Below are 23,744 nucleotides of genomic sequence, written 5' to 3'. Positions count from 1 at the left end.
AGGCTGAGGCTGAGGCTGGCCTTGAGTTTATGGCAATCCTCCTGCCTCACTTCCTCAATACTAGAATTATAGGTATGTCACTACATCCAACAGAGGAGTAGCACTAGGTTCCTCCCCAATCCAGTCCTGATAAAACCAGGGCCCTGGTGGCCGAGCCTTGCGTGAACCCTGCCAGATAGCCGACTAAACACAGGCTTGTGTGGCACCCACACTCCCAGGTGCCAGACCGCCATCTGACAGGTCCCTCTACTCACGAAGGACATCTGGAGCGTCAATCAAGTTCAGAAGATCATCATCCTGTTGGTGCTGGGTGTACTTGAGCTGAGTGCGCTGATGGGCAGCAGACAGCACATCTCGGAGCACCTGAATGTCACGCAGCTTCTTGCACAGGTTAGCCTCCCTCAGTGACTCCTTGTGGTAGTCAATGGCCCGGTGCAGATGTCCTTTACCTACAGATAGAAATATCTTTCAGACCAGGAAAGGCCTTTCTGATTGAGTAACTTTAAAAAAAAAAAAAATCCTGTTTTTTGTTTGTTTGTGTATCTGATGAGGCGACTTTTCTTTTTTTGAGAGGGGGTGGAGGGAATGTTATTTCTCAAAAATCCCAGGCTGGCCTCAAACTTGTTAAGTAGCCAAAGCTGACCTTGAACTGTTGACCCTCCTGCCTCCATCTCCCTACCTCTGGGATCACAGGCATACTCTACCATACCTGGGTGTATGTGGTGGTTAGGGATCCCACCCAGGGCTGCATGCATGCGAGGCGAGGCACTACCAACTGAACAGCTAGGCAAACTATTGAGCAGAGCTCCAAAGTAAAGCAGAAGCCTTAGGGATACATGACAGGACAAAGTTCCTGAAAGGAAAAACAAGTGCAAAGACCCTGAGGCAGCAGCATAACCAGGTCTGGTGGACAGAAAGATAATCAGGTCAGGGCAAGGACTCGATCACTGCTGATCATACACGTGCTGGGAAGACCAGGGAGGAGCCTATCAGGATGTAAGCAGGGGGCTAAGGTGGCCAGGCTCTGCAGGAAGAGAAGTGAGAGGAGCAGCTATGAAAACAGGGGTTCCGCTAGGCCTATCTCACGGGGCTGTGTGGGGTTTAATCAAGCCACTGTGAGTTCGGTAAGCTCTGTAGATGTGACCCCAGCTAGGGTCATCAGACAGGAGTGAGAACTGAGCCACGTGACCTGCTGACGAGAAAGATGGGAGGGAATGCTAAGCACGGCCAAAACACTGCAGAGGGAGAGCCTCTCCCATTAAGATGGGGAGATGGTCACGCTGACACACGGCAGAGAATTAGACCAGGATTCCGAGAACTTTCGGCTGCTACTCACTACTGGTGAAGCATAAAAACAACAATGGGAGCCTGGGCACACCAGCACTTGGGAAGCTGAGGCGGGGGATGGCAAGATCAAGATTGGCCTGTGCTACGAAGCTGGGCAACTTACCAGGATCCTACCCACAAATGAAAAGAAATAAAAAAGACAGGGGTTTGGTTTAGTGGTGATGTGTTTGTCCAGCACACATGAGGCCCTTTGTTCAATCCCTAATTCTGAGAAAGGAGTGGGGTGGGAGGTGGTGGACAAAGGAAACTGAGGCAGGAGTTCACCACAAGCCTCAGTGGCCTGTGCTACACTCAAAACCCATGCTTTCTCAAAGGAATGAATTAAAGAGAAGGAAAACTAGAGACAGGCAGATCTCTGCAAGCTCAAGGCCAGCTTGGTCCACACAAAGAGTTAGGCCAGTCACGGCTACATAGTGTAACCTCTTAAAGAAGAAATGGGGAGGGCAGGTGGGAGTAGGAGAGGGGAGGGGAGAGAAGAAGGAAGAGGAAGGACGGGGAGGGGAGGGGAGAGGAAAAGAAAGGAGGGGAAGAGAGGGGAGGGTGGGGGAAGGAAGGGGAGAGGACAGGAGAAGAAGGAAGAGGAAAGTTGGGGAGGGGAGGAGAGAGGAGTGCAGAGGAAGGGAGAGGAGAAAGAAGAAGGGTGGGGAAGAGAGGGGAGGGGAGGGAGAAAAGGGAGGGGAGACGAGACAGTTTCCACAGCAGTGTGGCCGTGTGCCAACTACAGACAGCTACAGTGTCAGGAGGTAGTTAAGGGCCCGGCTGTGGTAGAAGGCCATGAGAACATAGCTCGGGAAAGCCCTCTGCAGCTAGGGCTGGCCCACAGTCTCTCAATGCTAGGAGGCTTGCTTTCCCAGGTCCTCTCTTGGAGCCCCACCTTGGGGCTGTTTGTGAGCAGGAACAGCTGAGGAGCAAGCAGAGCCCAGCCCCGGGACAGGACTACAGGACAGTCTACAGGACAGGTCTACAGGACAGACTACGCACCGAGCAGTACACGCTGCCCATCATTCTTCAGCGTGGCCAGAGGCGTCATCCCTTCCGGCATGCGGTCATAGAGCTGGGACAGGCATTTCTCTTGGTGGTCCTCGTCCGCGCCTGGCTTTACTGTGAAGACAGCTACAGGTTACATCCCCTCCGTGTGGAGGCAGTGCCCCAGACCTGAATTCTATTTAAACAATGTCAAAGAGCTATTTTTAGCTCCAAGACAAAGCCTAGGCTACCAGGTCCTAAGCCTTTGCTCCCAAGGGGCCAGCCAGCCACATACTAGGGCTTCAGGATTCGACCCCAGACCCACCCCCTGTAACTGCCCCTCCAAGTTGAACATTACATGGCGCCTACTTGCACGGCTCAGACCCAGTGGCTGCCCTATCTGCTTTCCTGTCAGGGGCTGCAGACCTCCTAAGCCTCCTTCTTTACTTCTTCCTCCCTTGAAGAAGTCTTTTTTGTTAATTTGGGTTATAGGGTCTCTAGTAGCTCAGGCTGGCCTGACACTATGTAGATGAGGATAACCTCTGATCCCCTGCCTCCACCTTCTAAGTTGTGAGGGTTATAGGCAATATACCACCACGCCCCGCCTTTTCAGTGGATGGACTGAACCCAGAGCTGCCGCACACTAGGGAAGCGGCCTAACTACTGAGCCGTATGCCCAGCCCGTGTGGTCAGTGTCAGTTGTGTGTATGTGGTGCTTAGGATGGGAATACACTCCAGCCCCATGGTTTTTAAACTGCCAAAAATGAAGGAATTAAGTAGAGTGGGCGCCTATACACAGCACTGAGAGGCTGCAGGAGGGACTGTGAGCCTGGAGACAGCCTAGGCCATGTGGCAGGACATTATTCAAAAAGAAGTCAGAGTCACAGTGAGTAAGACACCAGTCATTCCCCAGCTCAATACAGACTTTCTGTGCAACCCCTGTTTTAATGTAATTTTTTATTCTTTTGTTTTTGTTGTTGTTTTGGTTTGGTTTTTGTTTTTTGTGCTTTGTTTTTCTTGAGACAGGGTCTCTCTGCATAGCCCTGGCTGTCCTGGAACTCACTTTGTAGACCTGATTCACCTCACGCTCACAGATCCACCAGGCTCTGGAATGCCAGGATTTAAGGCATGCTGATTTTAGGCTTGAATTTTTAATCAATATCTTTTTTAAATTAATTCTGAATCATTTAAAATATCATCTCTATGGTTCAGCAGTTAAGAGCACTGACTGCTCTTTGAGAGTCCCGATTTCAATTCCCAGCAACCACATGGTGGCTTACAACCATCTGTAATGGGATCTGATGCCCTCTTCTGGTGTGTCTGAAGACAGGTATAGTATACTCATATATAATAAATAAATCTTTAAAAAAATGTATTGGGGTTGAAGAGATGGCTCAGCTCAGAGAGGATTGACTGCTGTTCAAGAGGTACTGAGTTCAAATTCCCAGCAACCATCTGTAATGAGATTAGATGCCCTCTTCTGATGTGTCTGAAGACAGCTACAGTGTCTATAGCTAATAGAAATAAAATTTAAAAAAAATATATATATATAATGCTAAGTGGAATATACACACAAATAAATTAATTAAAATAAAAAATATATTGCCTTAGTTGGCCACAGTGGCACACACCTATAATCCTAGCACTTCAGAATCAGACAGACAGAAGACAGAACAGGGCTTTAAGGCCAGCTTGGGCCACATGACATCCAGTCCCAACAAAACGGAGCAAAGCAAAATTACTCTTTGACGATGGGTGTGGTAGCGCAAACTTAAAATCTTAACATTTGGAAGGCATTTAATACAGGAAGATCCTGTGTTCAGGACCAGCCTAAGCTATATAGGGAGACTTCATCTCTAAATAGACATATAATAATTAAATGAACTAAAATAAACACTACTGAGTAAGACCCTGTCATTCTACCCGCAAGACTGCCAAAATAAAAAATAAGCCGGGTGACTGTGGCATAGCCCTTTTTTGTTTTGTTTTGTTTTGTTTTTGTTTTTGTTTTTGTTTTTTTCTTTTTTATTCAGAGCTGGGGACCAAACCCAGGGCCTTAGCAAGCGCTCTATCACTGAGCTAAATCCCCAACCCCGGCATAGGCCTTTAATCCCAGCACTCGGGAGGCAGAGGCAGGCAGATCTCTGAGTTCGAGGTCAGCCTGGTCTATAGCGTGAGTTCCAGGATAGGCAGGACTGTTACACAGAGAAAACTTGTCTCAAAATAATAATAATAATAATAATAATAATAATAATAATAATAATAATAATAATAATTGGAGCTGGAGAGATGGCATAGTGGTTGAGTGCATACTCCTGGTGCAGAAGATACCAGTTCCCACATCAAGCAGTTCACAACTGCTCACAACGGCTTGTACTCCAGTTCTAGGGCATGCACCGCCCCCTTCTGGCCTCTGTGGACACTGCACACCTACACAAGAACCCACATACAGACTCACATAGCTGTTTGTGGTGCTTTGAATGAAAATGGCCTCTACAGAATCATACATTTGCATGGTTAGTCCCCAGTTGAACTATTTGGAGAGGATTAGAAGGCTTGTCACCATATGTGGTCTTAAAAGCCCAGTGTCTCCCTTTCTCTGTCATTTGCCTTACGAGTTAGCTCTGAATTCTACAGGCCTCGGTGACAGCCACTTGGGTCAATGTGTCCTCTCTACCTTGTGCCTTCATGTTGTGCACATGCCCAGGGCAGGAAGGCAGTTCCCTTTCAGCTCAGCATCCCCCCAATGGCAGCAAGCCCACAATTCTGAGACAGCGGAGCCTTACGCTGGTGGTCGATGAGGAGTGTGGCTGCAAAGTAGTGAGCCAGCGCGCCATAGTGGTAGGCCTTCACATAGGCCACACTGGCCCACGAGTACGGGATGTTCTCTTTCACTGGTTCCTGGCTCATGGCTGCATGCAGTTGCCGGTAGGCCGCTGCCACCTGAAACAGAAGGGAGATGGGCAAGGAGGACCTGGCACAGGGGCCCTCCCAAGCCTGGCTGCAGAGAGAGTCCTTTCTTCTAAGCCAAACCCCCCCTGCTGGAGAATGTTCCAGAATGTGGGCATAGAGCCAAGCAAGTCCTCCTGCTGTGAACATCGTAGTTAACAGAGGATCAAGCGACTGTCATTAGGCTGCCTTTCTGGCTAAGCTGCAGATGGACTCTGTGATCCGTATCTGAAACACCAGTAACCTGCCAAATAGACGTAGGCCGGCCACTTCAGTGGCACCTAGCACACTGCTAAGGTTGGGGGTGAGCTGCTGCTGTGACACCCCTGTCCTCACCCCCAACCCCTTTCTCCACCCCCACCATCTACCGCTCCCAGCATCTACACCAGCAGATCCCGCCCACCCACAAGTCACAGGAACTATGAGGCCTTTACCTTGGCAGCCTCCTGAGCCACCTTTACCAGCACAAAGAACTCATTCTGGATCCCCAGGAGGCAGATTTTCTCAAACACGCTTTCTTGGGCTTGGGCGAGCATCATTTTGACCAGCACGCTGAGCATGGCAGGGCTCATGTCGTAACTTGGAGTGTGAGTGAAGGTCTCTTTCAGGTAGTTTAAAACCCCTAGGATCAGAATTGTTGCTCATTAGTAGGAAAATCACACTTATTATTATCATGGACTGTAGAGAAAGAAGACAGGAAATATAGCTGGGATCAGGGTGTCCGTCATAAATGAGTGCTTGCTTAGCACACAGGAAGCCCTGAGGATGAGCCTCGAGCTATGCAAAGAAAACTCTATCAATCCATCTGTCTGTCTGTCTGTCTGCCTGTCTACTTACTATCTATCTAATGTGCATATATAACTTAAATACATATTTATATTATACACATATGTACACACACATATATATACATACACATACGTACACACACACACATATATATACATACACATACGTACACACACACATATATACACATACACATACATACACACACATATATACATACACATACGTACACACACACATATATACACATACATATACGTACACACACACATATATACTTACACATACGTACACATACACATACGTACACACACATATATATACACATACATATACGTACACACACATATATACATATATATATATATACACACATACACATACGTACATACACACACATATATGGCAGACACGTATAATCCTAAAGATTCTGGGAAAAAAAATCTGTATTTGCAGGCACAGTGGTATGTTCCTTTAATCCCAGCATTAGAGAAGCTGAAGGAGGAGGAGGGAGAGGTCAAAGATGAGAGCAAGACTCTGTGTGACTCTTGGTGGCCATGTTATTTAGCCATCCCTTTGTCTCCTTTGTGTAAACCTCAGTAATCACACGAAAGGCCTGAGTGCTCCTTGGACACCCACGCTCACGGCAGCACTAGTCACAGTAGCCACTCCAAAGGCCCACTGATGGGTCAGCAGGCGATCACAATATCTATACACACACAGTGGTTTATTCATCAGCCTTAAAAGGACTGAGGGGGGGCTGGGGATTTAGCTCAGTGGTAGAGCGCTTACCTAGGAAGCACAAGGCCCTGGGTTCAGTCCCCAGCTCCGAAAAAAAGAACCAAAAAAAAAAAAAAAAAGGACTGAGGGGCTGGAGGTACAGCTCAGCGGTAGAGTGTGCGCTTACCCTGTAAGAGGTCCCAGGTTCGATTCCCAGTGCCACAAGTATAATGAGGCTCTGGTAACCTTTGATACTAGTATTGGGGAAATAGAGGGAGGGGGAATCTCTCTGAGTTCCAGGCCAGTCTGGTCTACAGAGTGCATTTCAGACCTGCCAGGGTTTCATAGTGAGACCCTGTCTCATGAAACTCGGATGTGTAGACAACATGAAGGAAGACTATATGCCGGGTACAATAAGCCAGACACGGAATGGCAGGTAGTACAGGATTCCATTTGGTGAGGTTCCCAGAATAGTCCAACTGAGAGGCACAAAGAACAGAAGTCACTAGGAGCCACAGGAACAAGGAAAGGGACGTCACACTCTAATAGATACAGAGACGCCAGGTGTGGTGGCACACCCCTGTAATACCAGCACTTGAGAGAGTGAAGCAGGGGGATGGCCAGATGACCTGTCTGGATAAATGAATAAAAGCATGAGTGAATAGGGCCCGCTTGAGCAGTGCATGATGGGGGCGCGCTGGAGCTGGAGGGCGCTCCATGCCGCTGAGCCACACACTTAGAAACTGTCAACAAGATAATCGTACCTCACACACGTTTACCACAGCAAGAAATAGTTAAAACTGTATCTGATGGCAGCTAGACCTCAGCCCAATTTTGCTTTTCGTTTTCTTTTTTTTCTTTTTTTCTGGAGCTGGGGACTGAACTCAGGGCCTTGCGCTTGCTAGGCAAGCGCTCTACCACTGAGCTAAATCCCCAACCCCCCAATTTTGCTTTTCAATCAGGTTCCCTTTGAAGGCATTTACATATGCATGAAGCAAGGGGACCAACTGGCTCTCCTCTGTTTCCATGCCACTTGGGAAATTCCTCCTATGCTGGGCATGTGATTGAGAAAAGAGAAAGCCTGTGGAGAGAGTGAGGAGTGCTGGGCCCATCCTGCCACCCTCAGCTACTTCTGTGGGGAGCCCTGACGGACATTTAGCCTGGAGGTGACGTGGACTGGACACATGCATCTCACTCTACTGGCCCTGCAGGTTCTGCTGCCCCAGAGAAGGATGTGTGCGACCCAGGCTGTCAGCCTCCCCCTCCCCCGGCCCTCCTTCTTCCACCTCAGGCGGTCCTGTTCCTAAGTTTCTTTGTTTGTATTTCTGAAGCCTTGGAGGCAGGTCACACTGCATGACTGCCTAAGAGTCCCCAGAAGCCAGCACGCTTGAACAAACGAACAAACCTGCAATCCCAACATGCCAGAGACAGAGAGTTCAAGGCCAGCCTGAGGTAGACAGCAACAAGACCATGCCTCCACGAGCCAAAATGGCACTGCCAGGCTACTTCATGGGTTTTAGTGTGATCTCTCTCCAGGCAGGTTTATGCTGGGAGAGGAAATGATTAGCACAGAGGGCAAAAAGGAAGCTAAGCTGACACTCAGGAGGCTGAGGCAGGATGAACAAGCACCTCGAGCTCAAAACCAGCCTGACCTACAGCATGAGTGAAAGGCCATCTTGATCTACATAGTAACAACCTGTCTCAAAGGATAAACAAAAATAAGCTATCCCAGTGCCTGCTTGGAAGGCACACTGTAGACTATGCCCTCCATTCTCCAGCTGGGTCTCCTCCCCAGACAGGCCCTACTGGAAGGGAGCAGGACATCCTCTAGTACCTCAATCTGTGCCGGGCTGGTCCGCTGCACCATCTCTAATGACCCCAGTCCCTTAAGGCTGATTCTGGTTCCCACCAGGAGGAGTGATGTAGGGGTGATGAAGTTAAGATGAGGAAAAACAAGTTAACTGCCATGGCCCACATCTGTCATCCCAGCACTTGGGCTGAAGCAAGAGGATCCCAAGTTCCAGGCCAGCCTGGCCTACCAAACAAGCTTCGCCCCCAGCACTGTAGAAGAGGGCCGCTGGGAGTGCTCGGCCACCTCTGAAAGTGACAAAACCAGCAAAAACCGGCAGGCAAAACCGGCAGGCTCCCGGTCCCGCGTCACCTGACAACACTGAAATCGGCGAGCGAAGGCTTTGCAAACTTGGCAGATGAAGCACAATATGAAAGTGCGGATGATAACAGTTAATTCCCTTTATCTGGGGTTCAGCTCTGTTCCGGCTCAGTTACCTGCAGCCAACTGTAATATGATAACCTGGCATGGAAATTTCCAGAAACAAGCAATTCGCAACATCTATCGAGTGGAATTGCTACCACTGCTCTATTTTATGGTTCCCTGTTAATCTTTGACTGTGTCCAATCTGCCTCACGGATACGGGAACAGAGATGGGAAGTCTTTATTTTGTCTCTCCTTCCTTCTCCTTTCCCGGTTCCCTTCATTTGTCCGCAATGCTGTGGGTCAAACCTAGAGCCTCGCACATGCTAGGCAAGTGTCCCACCCCTGAGCTGCATCCTCCGCCCTCGTACAGGCTTCAGGACTATCTACAGTTTCATACCTACATGTCTAGGAACATGTGCCCTTATGGATAGATCACTGTATTAGCTGATACAGTAATTGTAAAGGCTTCGCCTCCACTGGTTAAGGCAAGTTCCTGAATTCCTACCATTGAGAGATATTCACAGCCACACACTGGAGCCACGCACCTGGAAAAGATTACTCATTAACTACAAGCCGCACTATGTACACAAGCCCTATTGGACCGAGATCACATGATGCCAGCTTTGAGTAAATCTCCTGACCAAGAAGTTACACAGCCATTCCTTCCTCCTTTATGGTTATGAGACTATAAATTGACCCCAGGGACTCCCCTCCAGTTGGCCAGTCAAGCCTTTAACAAACTCTGAGCCACACCCCAGCCCCTCACAGAAGGATTCTAGGCACTGCACTACCTCGAGCCACGCCCCCAGCCCCTGTGAGACTTGTAAGGCATTGATTGGCACTCGGAGGGTCAGCAGAAGACCTGAGCACAAGGCTCTTTTAAGCTGGGGACAGGTACCAGACTGTAAGGCTGCCCTGGAGGACACATACCTGCAGCTCTCTGAAAGGCATCCACGGCGCTCTCCAAGCCAGCCTCTGTCTGCCGGTTACAGCGGGTCCCAATCTGGGTGTACAGTGCCCCAATGTTGAAGAGAATGCTGGCCTTCTCCAACAGCAGGGTCTGCTGGCTGACCGGAACTCCAGTGAACGAGTCATACCTATAGAAAACGAATACGCTCTGATCATACACAGGACTTGGTTACTTATTGCCATTGCTGGGTACACGAGAACAGAAACTCACTGCTCACATGAAATTCAAAGATGCACAAACAACTGGGTTTTTGTTTCCAAGCAAGATAAGTCTGAATATATAGGACTTATACCTATCATCCCAGCACTCAGGAGGCTGAGGCCGGAGGACCATGAGTTTAAAGTCAGCCTGGGGGTACACAGATAGACCCTATCTCAAAAGGAAAAAAAAAAAATTCCTACAAGCCAGACTTGGTGGCACATGTCTAACATCCTGGGACTCTCTGAAGGCTGAGGCAGGAGGATTGTGATTTTGACAGTCTGAACCACCCAGCAAGAACCTGTCTCTTTTTATTTATTTTTTTTAAGATTTATTTATTTTATGTATATGAGTACACTGTAGCTGCCTTCAGAAGGGGGCATCAGATCCCATTACAGATGGCTGTGAGCCACCATGTGGTTGCTGGGATTTGAACTCAGGAACTCTGGAAGAGCAGTCAGTGCTCTTAACCGCTGAGCCATCTCTCCAGCCCAAGAACCTGTCTCAAGAAGCCAAATGTTCTGTTTTTAAATCTCTTTCTGGTTGGTACGCATCTATAATCACAGTACTAGCGCTGGAAAGACAGGAGGTTCACGGCCAGTGGGAGGTCAGTTTGATCTTGGGACTACATAGTGAAATCCTGTTTTAACAAAACAAAAATTCTATTTCTTTTTTGTGGCCCTTGTCACTAGGATCAAAGTCAATTCAAGCTTACACCCACGGCCACACCCTGAGTAAGAAAAGATTCTTCTCAAAAGAAAAAAATTGTCTCGTTTCTCTCTCGTTCCACCAGAGAGCCCCGGTTTCTCCCTAGCGACCGAGTGAGCACACACACAAAAGGCCTCTTTTCCATGGCTCGTTTGTTCTGAGAAACCATGGTCAGTTGCAGTCTCTAGGTCTTTAACACAAACACCAATTTACAGACCCTCCCCACCCCTGGGACCCACTGGGCAAATGCCAGTCAGGATGAGGGCGTGCACAGCAGAGGGGGCCCCAGAGAGCACCTACCAGGTAAACAGGAGCCCCATGTGGCGGGTGGGCGGGAAAAACCTACTCTCCACAAAGCCCAACTGAATGAAGTATGACATGAGCAGTTCAACCCCTGCCTCATCCCTGCTGGGTGTTCGGCAGGCCTGAAAGGAGAGCAAGGAGCGAAGGTGAGCATCCCCAGGACCCATCCCTGAACACTCGAACAGACAGATGCCTTGCTGTGGGTATCACGAACTCTAGCAGAGGCTGCTTAGGGGGAAGAGACAAAGTCAGGAATCCTGGAACCCAGCTCCATGGGCAGGTCTCATGGCTGCTCTGGTTTTCTGGTATAGCAAGTGTAGTGGGTAATCCTCAAAGCCCCTCTCCGTGCCCAGCATCCCGGATTCTCCAGGGCTGATGTCAGAACCTATGTGAGCAAGGCTGACTCCCAGACTGCTACCCTTACCTGTCGCAGGTCCATAAGGTCTGCAATGTCATCCTCATACAAATAGCTATCTTCACTGTAATGTTCCAAAATAAAATCCTGTAAGGAAAAAAAAAAAAAAGCCAAGGTGCCAGTCAATAGCTGAGTCTGCAACAGAGGGGGTCCTGGCACAAAAGAAAGTCAGTCAAGTTACAGATCTAGCCTGGTGCCTTGGTGCACACCTGTGATCCTGGCACTCGGGAAGCCGAGACAAGAGGGTTGTTAATGTGAGACAGCCCAAGCTACATGTTGAATATCAGGATAGCCTGGGCTACATGCAGTATGAGAGTCTACCTTAAAGATCCCAAAACAAAGAGGGTTGGAGAGATGGTTCAGTGGTTAAGTGTGTGTACTGCTCTTGAAGGGGACACAAGTTTACTTCTCAGAACCCATGTCAGGTGGACCAAAAGGTTCTTGTCCACCTCCACAGGAACGGAGGCCTCTAGTGTCCTCAAGTTCACAAGTCCCTCCCCTTAAAAATATTTTTTAATGCAAAGGGGAAAAGGAGGAAATGTCTATGTAATAGTTAAGTGACGATATGTTAACTACTTCTGACAGACCAGCAAGGGCTCAGACCCTCCACCTTTATGCTGCTTCAGTACCTGAACACATGATCTTCTAAGCCAAGGAGATCTGGGCCTTGGGACGTCTAGATATGGTGAGAACCTTTATGAGAACAACTCTGGTGATTAGACATCTCAGTGCAACCCTTAAGTTGAATGCACAACAACCTACTGTTTGACAACTGCTCTGAGTTCATGTGGTCATTCAACAAACACCGGTGCATGCATACTATCTGCCAGGTGCTGTTTGAAGATCCTTCCCCTTCACTGGGACCATACTGACAGAGAAAATGAGCAAGCACAACAGTCTTTTTTTTTTTTTTAAAGATTTATTTATTTATTATATATAAGTACACTGTAGCTGTCTTCAGATACACCAGAAGAGGGCATCAGATCTCTTTACAGATGGTTGTGAGCCACCATGTGGTTGCTGGGAATTGAACTCATGACCTCTGGAAGAGCAGTCGGGCGCTCTTAACCGCTGAGCCATCTCTCCAGCCCCAACAAGCACAACAGTCTTAACGGTTATACACAAGTTGTATAAATATCCCATACCAAAATGCTTGGGATGGTTAATGCCTCTGACTTCAGACTTTTCCAGATCTCAGACGAGTTATATAAACACACACACTATATTTGGAACCTGAATCTAAACTTGAAATTTATTCATGGATATTTTTTCCTTCTTAAAAGTTTTATAGCCAGGCCTTTAATCCCAGCACTCAAGAGGCAAGTGGATCTCTGAGTTTGAAGCTGGCCTGAGTTACAGAATGAGTTAAAGACAGCCAGGGTTATATAGAGAAACCCTGCCTTGAAGAAAAGAAAAAAGAAAAGAAAAAAATATTTATTTGATGGGTATGAGTACTTGTCTACATGTATCTATACATGCATGCTAGTGCACAAGGAGGCCAGAAGAGGGCGCTGTATCCACTGGAACTGCAGTTACAAATAGTTCCTAGCCACCATTTGCTGGGAACTGGGCCAGGGTTTTCCACAAGAGCAGCCAGTACTCACCACCCCTGAGACATCCCTCCAGCTCCTGACCCTATTTTATACATGTAGACCGAGGGTGATCTACCTTCACAATACATTTTAAGAAATTTAGTACAGGGCATTTGTGATGTGGAATTTTCCACTTACTGTATCACTATTCAAAACACGAAATCTGCAGTATTGGGGTTTTCAGATAGGGAGGCACTCACCCTGAATTTGATGTTAGGGATTACAGAGAAAACAATCTAAGAGAGTCACATACATGGTAGATGTTCCTAGGTACTTCTCCATAAGGGCTACATGGAAATTAACGACAGATCAAGGACCACGTTTTCCCAAATCTTTGTGAGGAAGGTATTTTATTTTATCTACTTATCTACCTATTTATTTATATCGCTTATTATTTGTGTGTGTGTATGGTGTGTGTGTGTGTGTGTGTGTGTGTGTGTGTGTGTGTGTGTGTTTGATCCAGTCTTGCTATGTAGCCCAGGCTGGCCTCCAGTTCATGATCCTCCTGCCTCTGCCTCCTGAGTGCTGAGACTACAGACATATGCCCCCACCCCAGGCCTATTTCTATATATGTGGTTCTTGAAAAGCCCCTCAGTCTTTTCTGTGTATCAGGCACAGACACACACACACCCTTGGACAGACATAGGATACACCTATACCGGCTCTACACAGATGAGTACTGAATAACTTAGGCGTGCTCATCTTTAAATGTGGCAATACAGCAGCCATTTTCATGGGCCATTAAACACCTACGGCAAGACCTCTAATGGGTCTATAATCCTCCAACGCAAAGTATTATTCAAGCATTCAACAAATAAACTGCACAGTTCCTCACCAGTGCAAGCCAAGACTTCTACCTACTTCCCAGGTTCGCTGTTTGTTTGTTTTTTAAAACAGGTCTTTCGATGTAGCTCTGGCCATCCTGGAACTCTGTAGACCAGGCTGGCCTTGAACCCACAGAGATCCACCTGCCTCTGCTCCTGAATGCAGAAATTAAAGGCCTGTGACACCGTGCCCATCCCCCAGGTTTTTTTTTAATTCACTTTTTAAAAGAAGTATATGCAGGGGTGTGTTGTGCGGGTACGCTCCCTATGAGTGCAGGTAACCTCAGAGGCTAGAGGTGTTCGGTTTCCAGGAGCTGGAGTTACAGGCTGTTGGAAGCTGCTCAATGTGGGTGCTGGGAACCAAACTGCGTCCTCTGCAAAAGGAGTACTAGATCTTAGCCACGGAGCCATCTTGTTGGCCTCATGTGAGCAAAAAACAGAGCTTCAGAAGTTAAGGTCATCAACTACATAGTGAGTTCAAAGTTAGCCTGAAACTCAGCAGAGAGAGAGAGAGAGAGAGACAGACAGACAGACAGACAGACAGACAGACAGATTACACTTCAAAGATTGAGAAACTTCATGTTCCTCTCATAAAAATCAAACAGGATTTGTGATAGAATTCTAAATGTTTTCCCGGCTTCTTATTTTTGAACCAAATCTCACTAGGTAGCCCAAGCTAGCCTAGAACCCATGGTCCTCCTGCTTCAACCCCTGGAGTGCTGGGACACCTCACCACAGCGGCTGTCTCTGACCTTGAAAATCCCATAAATGAGAGCTGATGAATGTACCCCACTGTGAAGACTTCGGTTCGCATCCCAAGCACCCATGTAAACATTCGAACTACGATGGATGCCTGGAACCCCAATGCCTGCTGAAGAGGCAGGATTAACCAGATACCAGGGTGCACTGGCCCGATACTCTAAGGGACAAAGAAAGCAAAGGCATCTGCCATTGAGGCTGCTCTTTACCACTGCCTGAGCAGTCTGTAGCCAAGAAATTAAGGGAAATGACATAAACATTTAAAGCAAGGTAGAAAATTCTTTTGGGGGAAAAAAGATATTTATAAAACCCAAGAACACTAACTGCAAAATAACTGAATTAGTAAGAATTTACTAATGTAACCTAAAAGTTAACATCAGAGTTGGAGGGAGAGGCAGGCCCGAGAGATGGCTGTTAAGAGAGTTAAGAAACCATGGCTGTTCTTCTAAGAGGACCTGGGTTCAATTCCCGGTGCCCACATGGTGGCTGTCAACCATCTGTAACTAGAGTTCTAGAGGATCTGATGCCCTCCCCTGCCCTCCATGGGCAGCAGGCATACACATGGGGCACGGGCGCAGACATAGATGTGGACAGAAGACCCATGCCGGAAATCAAAATGACTCTTAAGACAATGGGTCAAAAGGCTGGGGAGTGGCTCAGTGGACAAAATACTTGCTGCATAAGCATCAGGACTTGAGTTTGCATGCCCAGCACCCACATAAAAGATGGGGCTATGGTGCATGCCTGGAACCCCGATGCCTGGGGGAGAGGCCCGGATAACCAGATACTGGGGTTCGCTGGTCTGCTACTCTGAAAAAAACACAAACCAAACCAAAAACAGGTTGAATGAGATCCAGGTTCAAAGAGAGATCCTGTCTCAAAACAATAAGGTGGTTTGCAGAAGACCAGAGCAGGGACTTCCCAGGCCCAGTGCACTCATGAACCCTGGGAAGCTATGGTTGTCTGCATAAGACCTGCACAAGGTCAAGACAGTCACCACTGCAGCACGTGTAGGGGTTGGGGGTGGGGAGGTGGGGCTCATAAGCTCCCACCACTAACTGAGAAGCTCTTAACAGTTGATGGCTTCTGGTGGGGGGTGTGTGAGAGATTGATTTTCTTTAAGGGTGTGGCCCCTAGTAGAACTACCATGATCCTGTGGGTGGCCCCACATCCCTGAGTATATGGGCAGCTCAGATGGAATTTGGTGCATTATAAAAATAAAGGCATAAACTTGGGAAGTGGGAGGAGAGTGGCGGGAAAGGGTCTGAGAGGAGTTGAGAGACACAGGAGGGTGAATATGGTCAAAAAACAATGCATGAATATATGAAATACTCCAAGAGTTAATAAAAATATTATATTAAAAAATAAGGTGGAGACTGACAGAGGAAGATACCCCGACTTTAACCTCTGCTCTCTACACATGTATGCACAGGTAAGCACACCTGCAAAAACACATATACAAACAAACACATAAAAAAAAAACTTAAAGTCAAAAATGAAAAATTAAGGGCTGGAGAGATGGCTCAGTGGTTAGGAGTGCTGACTGCTCTTCCAGGGGTCCTGAGTTCGGATCCCAGCAACCACATGGTGGCTCACAACCATCTGTGGTGGAATCTGATGCCCTCTTCTGGTGTGTCTGAAGACAGCGACAGTGTACTCACTCATATATAATAAAAAAATCTAATAGTACTAGAAAAAAAATGAAAAATTAAAATCAACATTTTGAGAGAATCTTGACAAAACATTAAAGCAAATATTCAGGGCAACCAGGTGTGGTAGCATGCACCTGCAATCCTAGCAACCAGGTGTGGTAGTGTGCACCTGTAATCGTAGCAGCCAGGTGTGTGGTATTGTACACCTGCAATCCCAGCAGCCAGGTGTGTGGTAGTGTGCACCTGCAATCCCAGCAGTCAGGTGTGTGGTAGCCTGAACCTGTAATCTTAGCAGACAGGTGTAGCAGCACACACCTGTAATCCTAGTTCAGAGGCTGAGGCAGGAGGATGGAGCAGCTACATACTGTCTCAAATGAAAATAAAATCAAAACTAGCTGCTAGAAATGTAGTCCACTGCGCTTGCCTAGCCACTGTGAAGCCTTGGGTCCAATCTCTAACACTGCTAAAACATAAAGTTAAAAAAGTTAGATGAGGTGGCACACTTGAGAACCAGGAGTTCAAGGCCAGCCTGACCACATATGACCCTACATAAAAATCCAAATCAAATCAAACCAAACAAATCCTTGAACTGCTCAGAAGAGGAATTTATTTTAATAGCACCTCCCAACCCCCCATTTCCTAATGCTGGATGGTGGGAATAGTGTCCAGGGTCTTACACAGGCCAGCCCTATTCACTGAGGTACACTCTCCAGGCCTAGTGGTGTGTGCTAAGGACTATGGCTACTTTAAAGTATCAGTCCTTAAATAGAGCGAATCACACCATGACGCTTGCCTGACCTAACATTCCAAGGAAACACAGGCCAGGTCTGAAATGGAACTCTCCAGATCAAGTTCACTCGGCCACTCCTCCGGTGACTGCGTTTCTCTCAAGCATAAATGTGGGATGGAGAAAATTAAAAGTTTGCTAACTGGTCTCATTTTTGCATGCCTGATATCTGCAGGCTCCCTTTTAGGCTAAAATGACATGGTCGGAAACCTCAGCTGAGCAATGGTTTTTTTTTTTTTTTTTTTACTCGCTTTAATGTGGAATTTGGCATGTGACCTATTTGGATCTCTACTGAAGCCATAAATCCCCAGGTTTCTATGACATGAATCTCCTTTAAAAATGCCTGCATTCTTGTAACTCTGGAGCTAAGCTACACCCACTCCTACCTGCCCTTCTCCAACTGGAGTACACCCCTCTCACAGAGATGTGGCCTGGATTTGAACAGACCAGAGCAGAAGTTTTTAAAAAAGAAGAAAAAGAAAAGAAAACAAAAAACTAGGGTCTGGGTGTGGTGGCACATGCCTTTAGTCCCAGCACTGGGGAGGCAAAGTCAGGTAGGTGTATCTTTGAGTTTGAGGCTAGCCTGGTCTACAGTGTGAGTTGTTCCAGGACAGTCAATGCTACAGAGAAACCCTGTCTTGGTGTGTGCTTGGGGGTTGGGCTGGAGACATGACTTAGTGGCTAAGAGTTGCTTTTGCTGAGGACCTGGGTTCATTTTCCAGCACCCACACGGCAGTGGCTTACAACCATCATTAACGCTAATTCCAGGGTATATACCACCCTCTCCTGGCTCCTGCTGGTACTGCATGCACATGCTGCACATACACATATGCAGGCAAACATCCATACACACAATAATAACAACCACGCTAATAATAATAAACAAATAATGATTTAAATGTCCCTGGTTAGGGCTTATTTATATCGAGAGATGACAGTCTCTGCTTAAGAACAGAGGACAAGGGGTTGGGGATTTAGCTCAGTGGTAGAGCGCTTGCCTAGGAAGCGCAAGGCCCTGGGTTCGGTCCCCAGCTCCAAAAAAAAGAACCAAAAAAAAAAAAAAAAAAAAAAACAGAGGACAAAGACATAACTTTTCAAAGTATCAACCAACATTTTGAGAAGTCAGTGATGACCCAAGGTTCAAACTATTTACTGCCCTTACAGAGGATCTGGGTAGGTTAGCACAAACATTAGCCAGCCTACAGCTGCCTGGAACCCGGTTCCATGGGATCCTATCCCTCTGGTCTCCAAAGGCTGCATAAGATAGTTCCAGCTTGGGCTACACAGTAAGAATGGCTCAATGAAAAAGAATAGCAAGGTAGTATAGAGGGTAAAGGTGCCTGCTGCCAAGCCTGATGACCTGAGTTCTATTCCTGGGACCCGAGTGATGCAAGGAAGGAGAGAACCAACTGCAAATTCTTCTCTGAATTCTATACACCCATAAAGGATTACATATCTGTAAATACACACACACTCTCACACACTCACACACACACACACACACACACTCACACTCACACACACACTCATACACAGAGAGGGGGAGAGAAAGATACCTGCACACACATGCACATATCCACACATAAATGAATGTAATTTTTTTTAAATAAAGACACAACATAGGGTATAATCTGTCTCTGTCGGGCACACAAAAGGAGTTACAAAGTCACCAAAGACAGGCTAAGAATATAGGTCACTGGAGAGCACTTTCCCCGCATGCACAAGGTCCTGAGTTCCACCCCAGCACAATAAAAGGGACAGACAGGGTGTCAGAGGCCACCAGAGAAGACAGCAAGATTTTCAGAGGAGCAAATACACAAAATCTTCCTTGTAAGTGGCCCAAGTGAGGTCTCAGGGTCACCTTGCAGACGTCAATTGACATTTGAGTCATGGCGCCTAAAGGCGCTGCAAAGAATATGTCATTTCATTCCCCTCCCTGGCCCAGCGCCCACTGTTTGAGACGTACCTTGAAGACGATGGAAAAGTCAACTTCTTTGGTTTCCTTCAGGCCGAGAGGAATCAGAGGAATGGTGAAGGCTTCCCTATAAAGAACACACAGGGGTCCTGAACGGCCTGCCCCGTACAGTCCCTCTGCAACCCAGGCCTGGCCTCTAACGGCCCAACTCCCAACCTCTAGGTCAGCCAGCACCCCTTCCTTCTCTCTGAATACTGGCTCCCAAAATCCTTTTTTTTTTTTTTAAAGATTTATTTATTATATATAAGTACACTGTTGCTATCTTCAGACACACCAGAAGAGGGCATCAGATCCCATTACAGATGGTTGTGAGCCACCATGTGGTTGCTGGGATTTGAACTCAGGTCCCCTGGAAGAGCAGTCAGTGCTCTTAACCACTGAGCCATCTCTCCAGCCCCCAAAATATTTTTTAAAGAAGATTTATTTATTTATTTTTATATGAGTACACTATAGCCATCCGCAGACACACTGGAAGAGGGCATCGGATTCCCATTACAGATGGCTGTCAGCCACCATGTGGTTGCTGGGAATTGAACCCAGGACCTCTGGAAGAGCAGTCAGTGCTCTTAACCGCTGAGCCATCTCTCCAGCCCAGGCTCCCAGCATCTTAAGATGACATGACAGCTTAACTCAATGAAGCCCTACTGTGTTGGTCTAATTCATTTCAGTTGCTAGGGTTACTATTAGGGCTGCCCGTGTGCACAAGGCCCATGTTTGCTGCTCCCTCCCTGGGTGCATGCAGCTTTGCTGCACTGGGCCTCCCTCTAGACTACAACCACCGTACCGTCCACTCCTCACCACAGCACCCTTCCCTGCCCTCAACATCTCCTATGAGAGAACCCGGGGCTTTCAAGGCTCTCTTCTTTTAGGGGCACATCATGCCATATATCTTATTGCACACATCCCCAGAGGCCACTGAGTCACCTCACAGGTTGACCTGCGAATGCTCCCAGGACCTACATTCCTAAGGGTAGGGCCAGAAGGAAGTGCTGGGTTCTGCAAATAGGGATTTAGCTCTTTGACCTGTAACAAGAGACCTCCATGGGCTGCTGAGCCCAGCCCCAGAGAGCAGGCCAGGAATGCTGGGCAGGGTTGAGTGGACCATAGCTGAAAGCTGACACTGACTCTGTGGCACACCGGTGCTAAAGGCAGGTGAGACCCAACCCAGGTAGGTATGTGGCCTCCCCAGAGCCTGCCGGGAAGACTGGACCCTGGGGGAAGCTAAGTCTCGCTCTTATTCTTCCAAGTCCTGAAGTCGTCCTGCACCCAGTGATTGGCCCAGTGAGAAGAGGAAGCTGAAGACCCAACCCCAGGCTGGCACTAACATGTCCTCTGGGGACTGAGCCTCTCTGAGTTTTCTCATTTGCATAGTGAGATGCTGTCTTTTCTGCCCACCTCACCGAAGTGCTCAGATCTAAGGTACCAAGAAAGAGACAATTCATTTGGAAAATAATACAAGGTGTCACTTGGAATCCTCATGTGTCCCTACTTTTCCCAGTGACACAGGAGACTAATTGAAGCCACCGTGAGGAGTGGTCACCCGGGGCTGAAAGCCCCCTACTCTGTTGAAGGACAACCCCCACCCCCACCTCTTCAGCACAGCTAACAGGAGACCAGACTGTGCACAGTGCCTGTGCATACTACCTTGCCTGGAATGTTTGAGCCTCTTAGCCCTGACAGACAAAACACTGGAATCTAATAGCAGAGCACAGGCTGAGAGAACTCTGTGGAGGGAGTGGGGGTGGGATCTGTAGGTTTTGTTTCTTCTCACTGGTTTTTTGAAACTGCATTGGGAGCCCATAGGTGAGCCTGACAAGCACAGATGTCACTGGCTAAAGATCTAGCAGGGTTCCAGGCATGCGGACTTGTGTCCACCTTTGAGAAAAGCCCCAGGTGACATACAGAGGATTAGTATTGGGAAATGCACATTCCAAGGTGACTCAAAATTCTAGGAAGCCATTTCTTGTTTCCACTTAGGCTTACCCACTTCTTGAGACAGCACAGCCTCCCCGTGCAGAAACCACTTCCTTGAGGCATTTTCTTTTTATTTTAGTTTTGCTCTACCACTCACTATCCCTCCTAAGCAGGGGCTCTACCACTGAGCCACACCCCCAGCCCCTCACTGGGGGATTCTAGGCAGGGGCTCTACCATTGAGCTATACCACCTGCCCATTTTAATTTTACTTTGCTAAAGTATCTAGTTATATAACCCAGGCTGGCCTCAAACTCATGATCCCCCTGTCTCAGCTTATCAGACCCTGTTAGGTATTTCTTCTTAAAAATGGGCATTTCTGCACTAGCTCCCCCACCCCATGGTTCACATACAGTGAGCAGAGGAATCTCTGGGTTTTCCTGAGGGCCAATACTCCCCCACAAAGAATGGTTTTGAATCTCAGCATTCATTTCTCAAATATTTAGCAGGGTCCATTTCTGAAGAATCCCTTCTATGGGAATTCGGAAGAGCCCCCTACTTTTCATGATATATGTACATGAAATCAGTTTATGCTTTTTTGGTATTTAATTCACAGTCTAGTCCTCACAGGCTTACCCCTTTTACCCCAGTTCAGTGTGGCATCCTGGATGCAGACGCACTCTCGTGCTCAGGGGGTATCTGGAAGGCACTAGCTTACTCACTCGGTGCCTTGGTACACTCCCACGGAGATGTTGAGCCCCTCCAGCTCTTCCTTCAGCATCTGCAGGTCTGAGTTGACAAAGCTCAGCTCCAGGCGAACCTGTTCCCGCACCTTCTGGTTCGTGGTGACTCTGGAGAGAGAGGGCGCAGGGGGAGACTTTCAGCCAGTGTCCTTGCTGAGCAATCTTTACAAGGAATCTCAGGGGGTGACTATCAGATGAGCTATCTCAGAGACCCTGGGTACCGATGGCATCCTGACCACACCAGCCAGCAAATGCACATAAGATGTGACTGGCAACACCGGCATACTATTCAGCATGAATCCTTAGAGGAATGAGCCTTAAGAAGACCCAAACACGAACCAAAAATTCCTGCTCTCCACCACCCACTAAACAGGTCACAAATTTATCTCCTAAACACTTGGGAGGCAGAGACAGAAGAGTTTCAGGCCAGCCTGGGCTACGGAGTGTGGCTGTCTCTCTAAAAAGCAAATCAACAGACCACGAATGAGGCACAAGGTTGGAGAGATGGCTCAGTGGTTAAGAGCATGCACTGTTCTGGCAGGGGACTCAGGTTGGGTTCCCAGCACTCATGGCCGATGCCTCACAGCTCTCTGTCCCAAGAGCGTCAATCCGTAAAAGCTGACGGGCAACAAAATGTTTACTGGTGAAAGACCCATTGCTCCCCTCTTCTGAACAAAGCCAACACAGTCCTATTAAGATTTTATTTATTTATTTTTCTTCCTTTCCCGGGTGCTAGGGATGGACCCAGGGTTTTGTACACGCTGGGAAAGTTCTGTATCTCTGAGGTGTACTCTCAACCCGAAGAACTTCTTTCCCTTCCTCCCTCTCTTCTTTCCTTCCTTCCTCACCATCCTAAGTGCTGAGATCACAGGCTGAGATACCAAGCCCAGCTTAATAACCCCAGTGGGAGAGTAAGGCACTGAGACCTAGCACAGAAAGAAAGGGAGCAGGAGGAGGAAGGGAAGGAGAAAAGGAGGGAGGGAGGGAGAAAGGGAGGGGGAAGGGGGGGTCCTAAAATGTATATAGAGCTGCAGAGAACCAAGAAGAGCCAAACGATTTTGAGAAAGAAAAGCAAAGTTGGAGGACACGGTCTATCTGACTAAAAACACCACTACAGTCAGGCAGGCGGTGGTGGCTCACACCTTTGAGCCCAGCACTCAGGAAGCAGTAGCAGGTAGATCTGAGTTTGAGGCCAGCCTGGTTTGCAGTTCTAGAATCACCAGGGCTCCACAGAGAAACCCTGTCTCAGGGAAACAAACAAACAAAACAAAACAAAAACCAATCGGGTCACTATAAATAAAGCGAGAGCAATCGGCACAGTTCAGAACTGATTAGCATGAAGCCGGAGACTGGAAAAAGAACAGACAGTGCAGAGATGTATCTGAACATTCACGGTCAATTGATGTTGATAAAAATGTTAAGACAGCAGGGGTAGGAGCGGGGACAAGCACTTAGTAAACTACGCTGAAGCCATTAGACTTCCATTAGATGTTGGCAGCCAGGAAGGTGTGAGGGGCCAGGACCGAGGGGGGGGGCGGGGGCGGGGGCGGGGGCGGGTGTATTTCCAGGACTCTTTGACCTTTGGGCACAAAGATGACTCAGAAATCAGTCCCAAGGTTTGAGTTTTTCCTTGAACAGGTGAGGTGTTTTTCCATTGGTGGAAAAAGCTTTCTCAAATATGGTGCACCTAGGCAAGATGGTGGGTATTCCCGACTGTCTCTGGGCCAGGCTAGAGGCTGGACAAATCTAGAACCATCTGGCCCTGGTCAGGGAGCAAGGATGGAGGCTTAGGTTTGTCGGTTCCTTTGCTCTGTACCGAGACTGCTTCTCTGACCAAACCGTTTCTATGTTCCTTCTTAGAGGCACGTGTCCTTTCTAAAGTAGTGATCCAGTGTGCGTCTCTGAGGCTGCTGTGGCCTG

The 23,744-nt window shown here is 47.8% G+C and overlaps 1 protein-coding gene across 5 annotated transcripts in view; it reads right to left on the bottom strand.

Annotated features, from left to right (window-relative positions):
- Positions 1-23,744, bottom strand: part of Rhpn2 (rhophilin, Rho GTPase binding protein 2) — a 60,754-nt gene that overhangs the window by 11,169 nt on the left and 25,841 nt on the right. For all 5 annotated transcript variants that reach the window (XR_015623531.1, XR_015623532.1, XR_015623533.1 and 2 more), the window contains 9 exon segments: positions 21,804-21,932; positions 19,161-19,236; positions 11,590-11,667; positions 11,163-11,287; positions 9,917-10,083; positions 5,697-5,884; positions 5,100-5,256; positions 2,329-2,448; positions 255-449 (listed from right to left, as the gene is read on the bottom strand). Coding sequence is in view for 1 of the 5 variants with exons in the window: in NM_001107505.2 (NP_001100975.1) it covers positions 255-449; positions 2,329-2,448; positions 5,100-5,256; positions 5,697-5,884; positions 9,917-10,083; positions 11,163-11,287; positions 11,590-11,667; positions 19,161-19,236; positions 21,804-21,932 (1,235 nt within the window). In the remaining 4 variants the exon portion in view is untranslated.

Source organism: Rattus norvegicus, chromosome 1 (assembly GCF_021556685.1).
Source record: "Rattus norvegicus strain SHRSP/BbbUtx chromosome 1, alternate assembly SHRSP_T2T, whole genome shotgun sequence".
NCBI lineage: Eukaryota > Metazoa > Chordata > Mammalia > Rodentia > Muridae > Rattus > Rattus norvegicus.
Note: the sequence above shows the minus strand (reverse complement) of the source record. Positions and strands in the feature narration are given on the sequence as shown.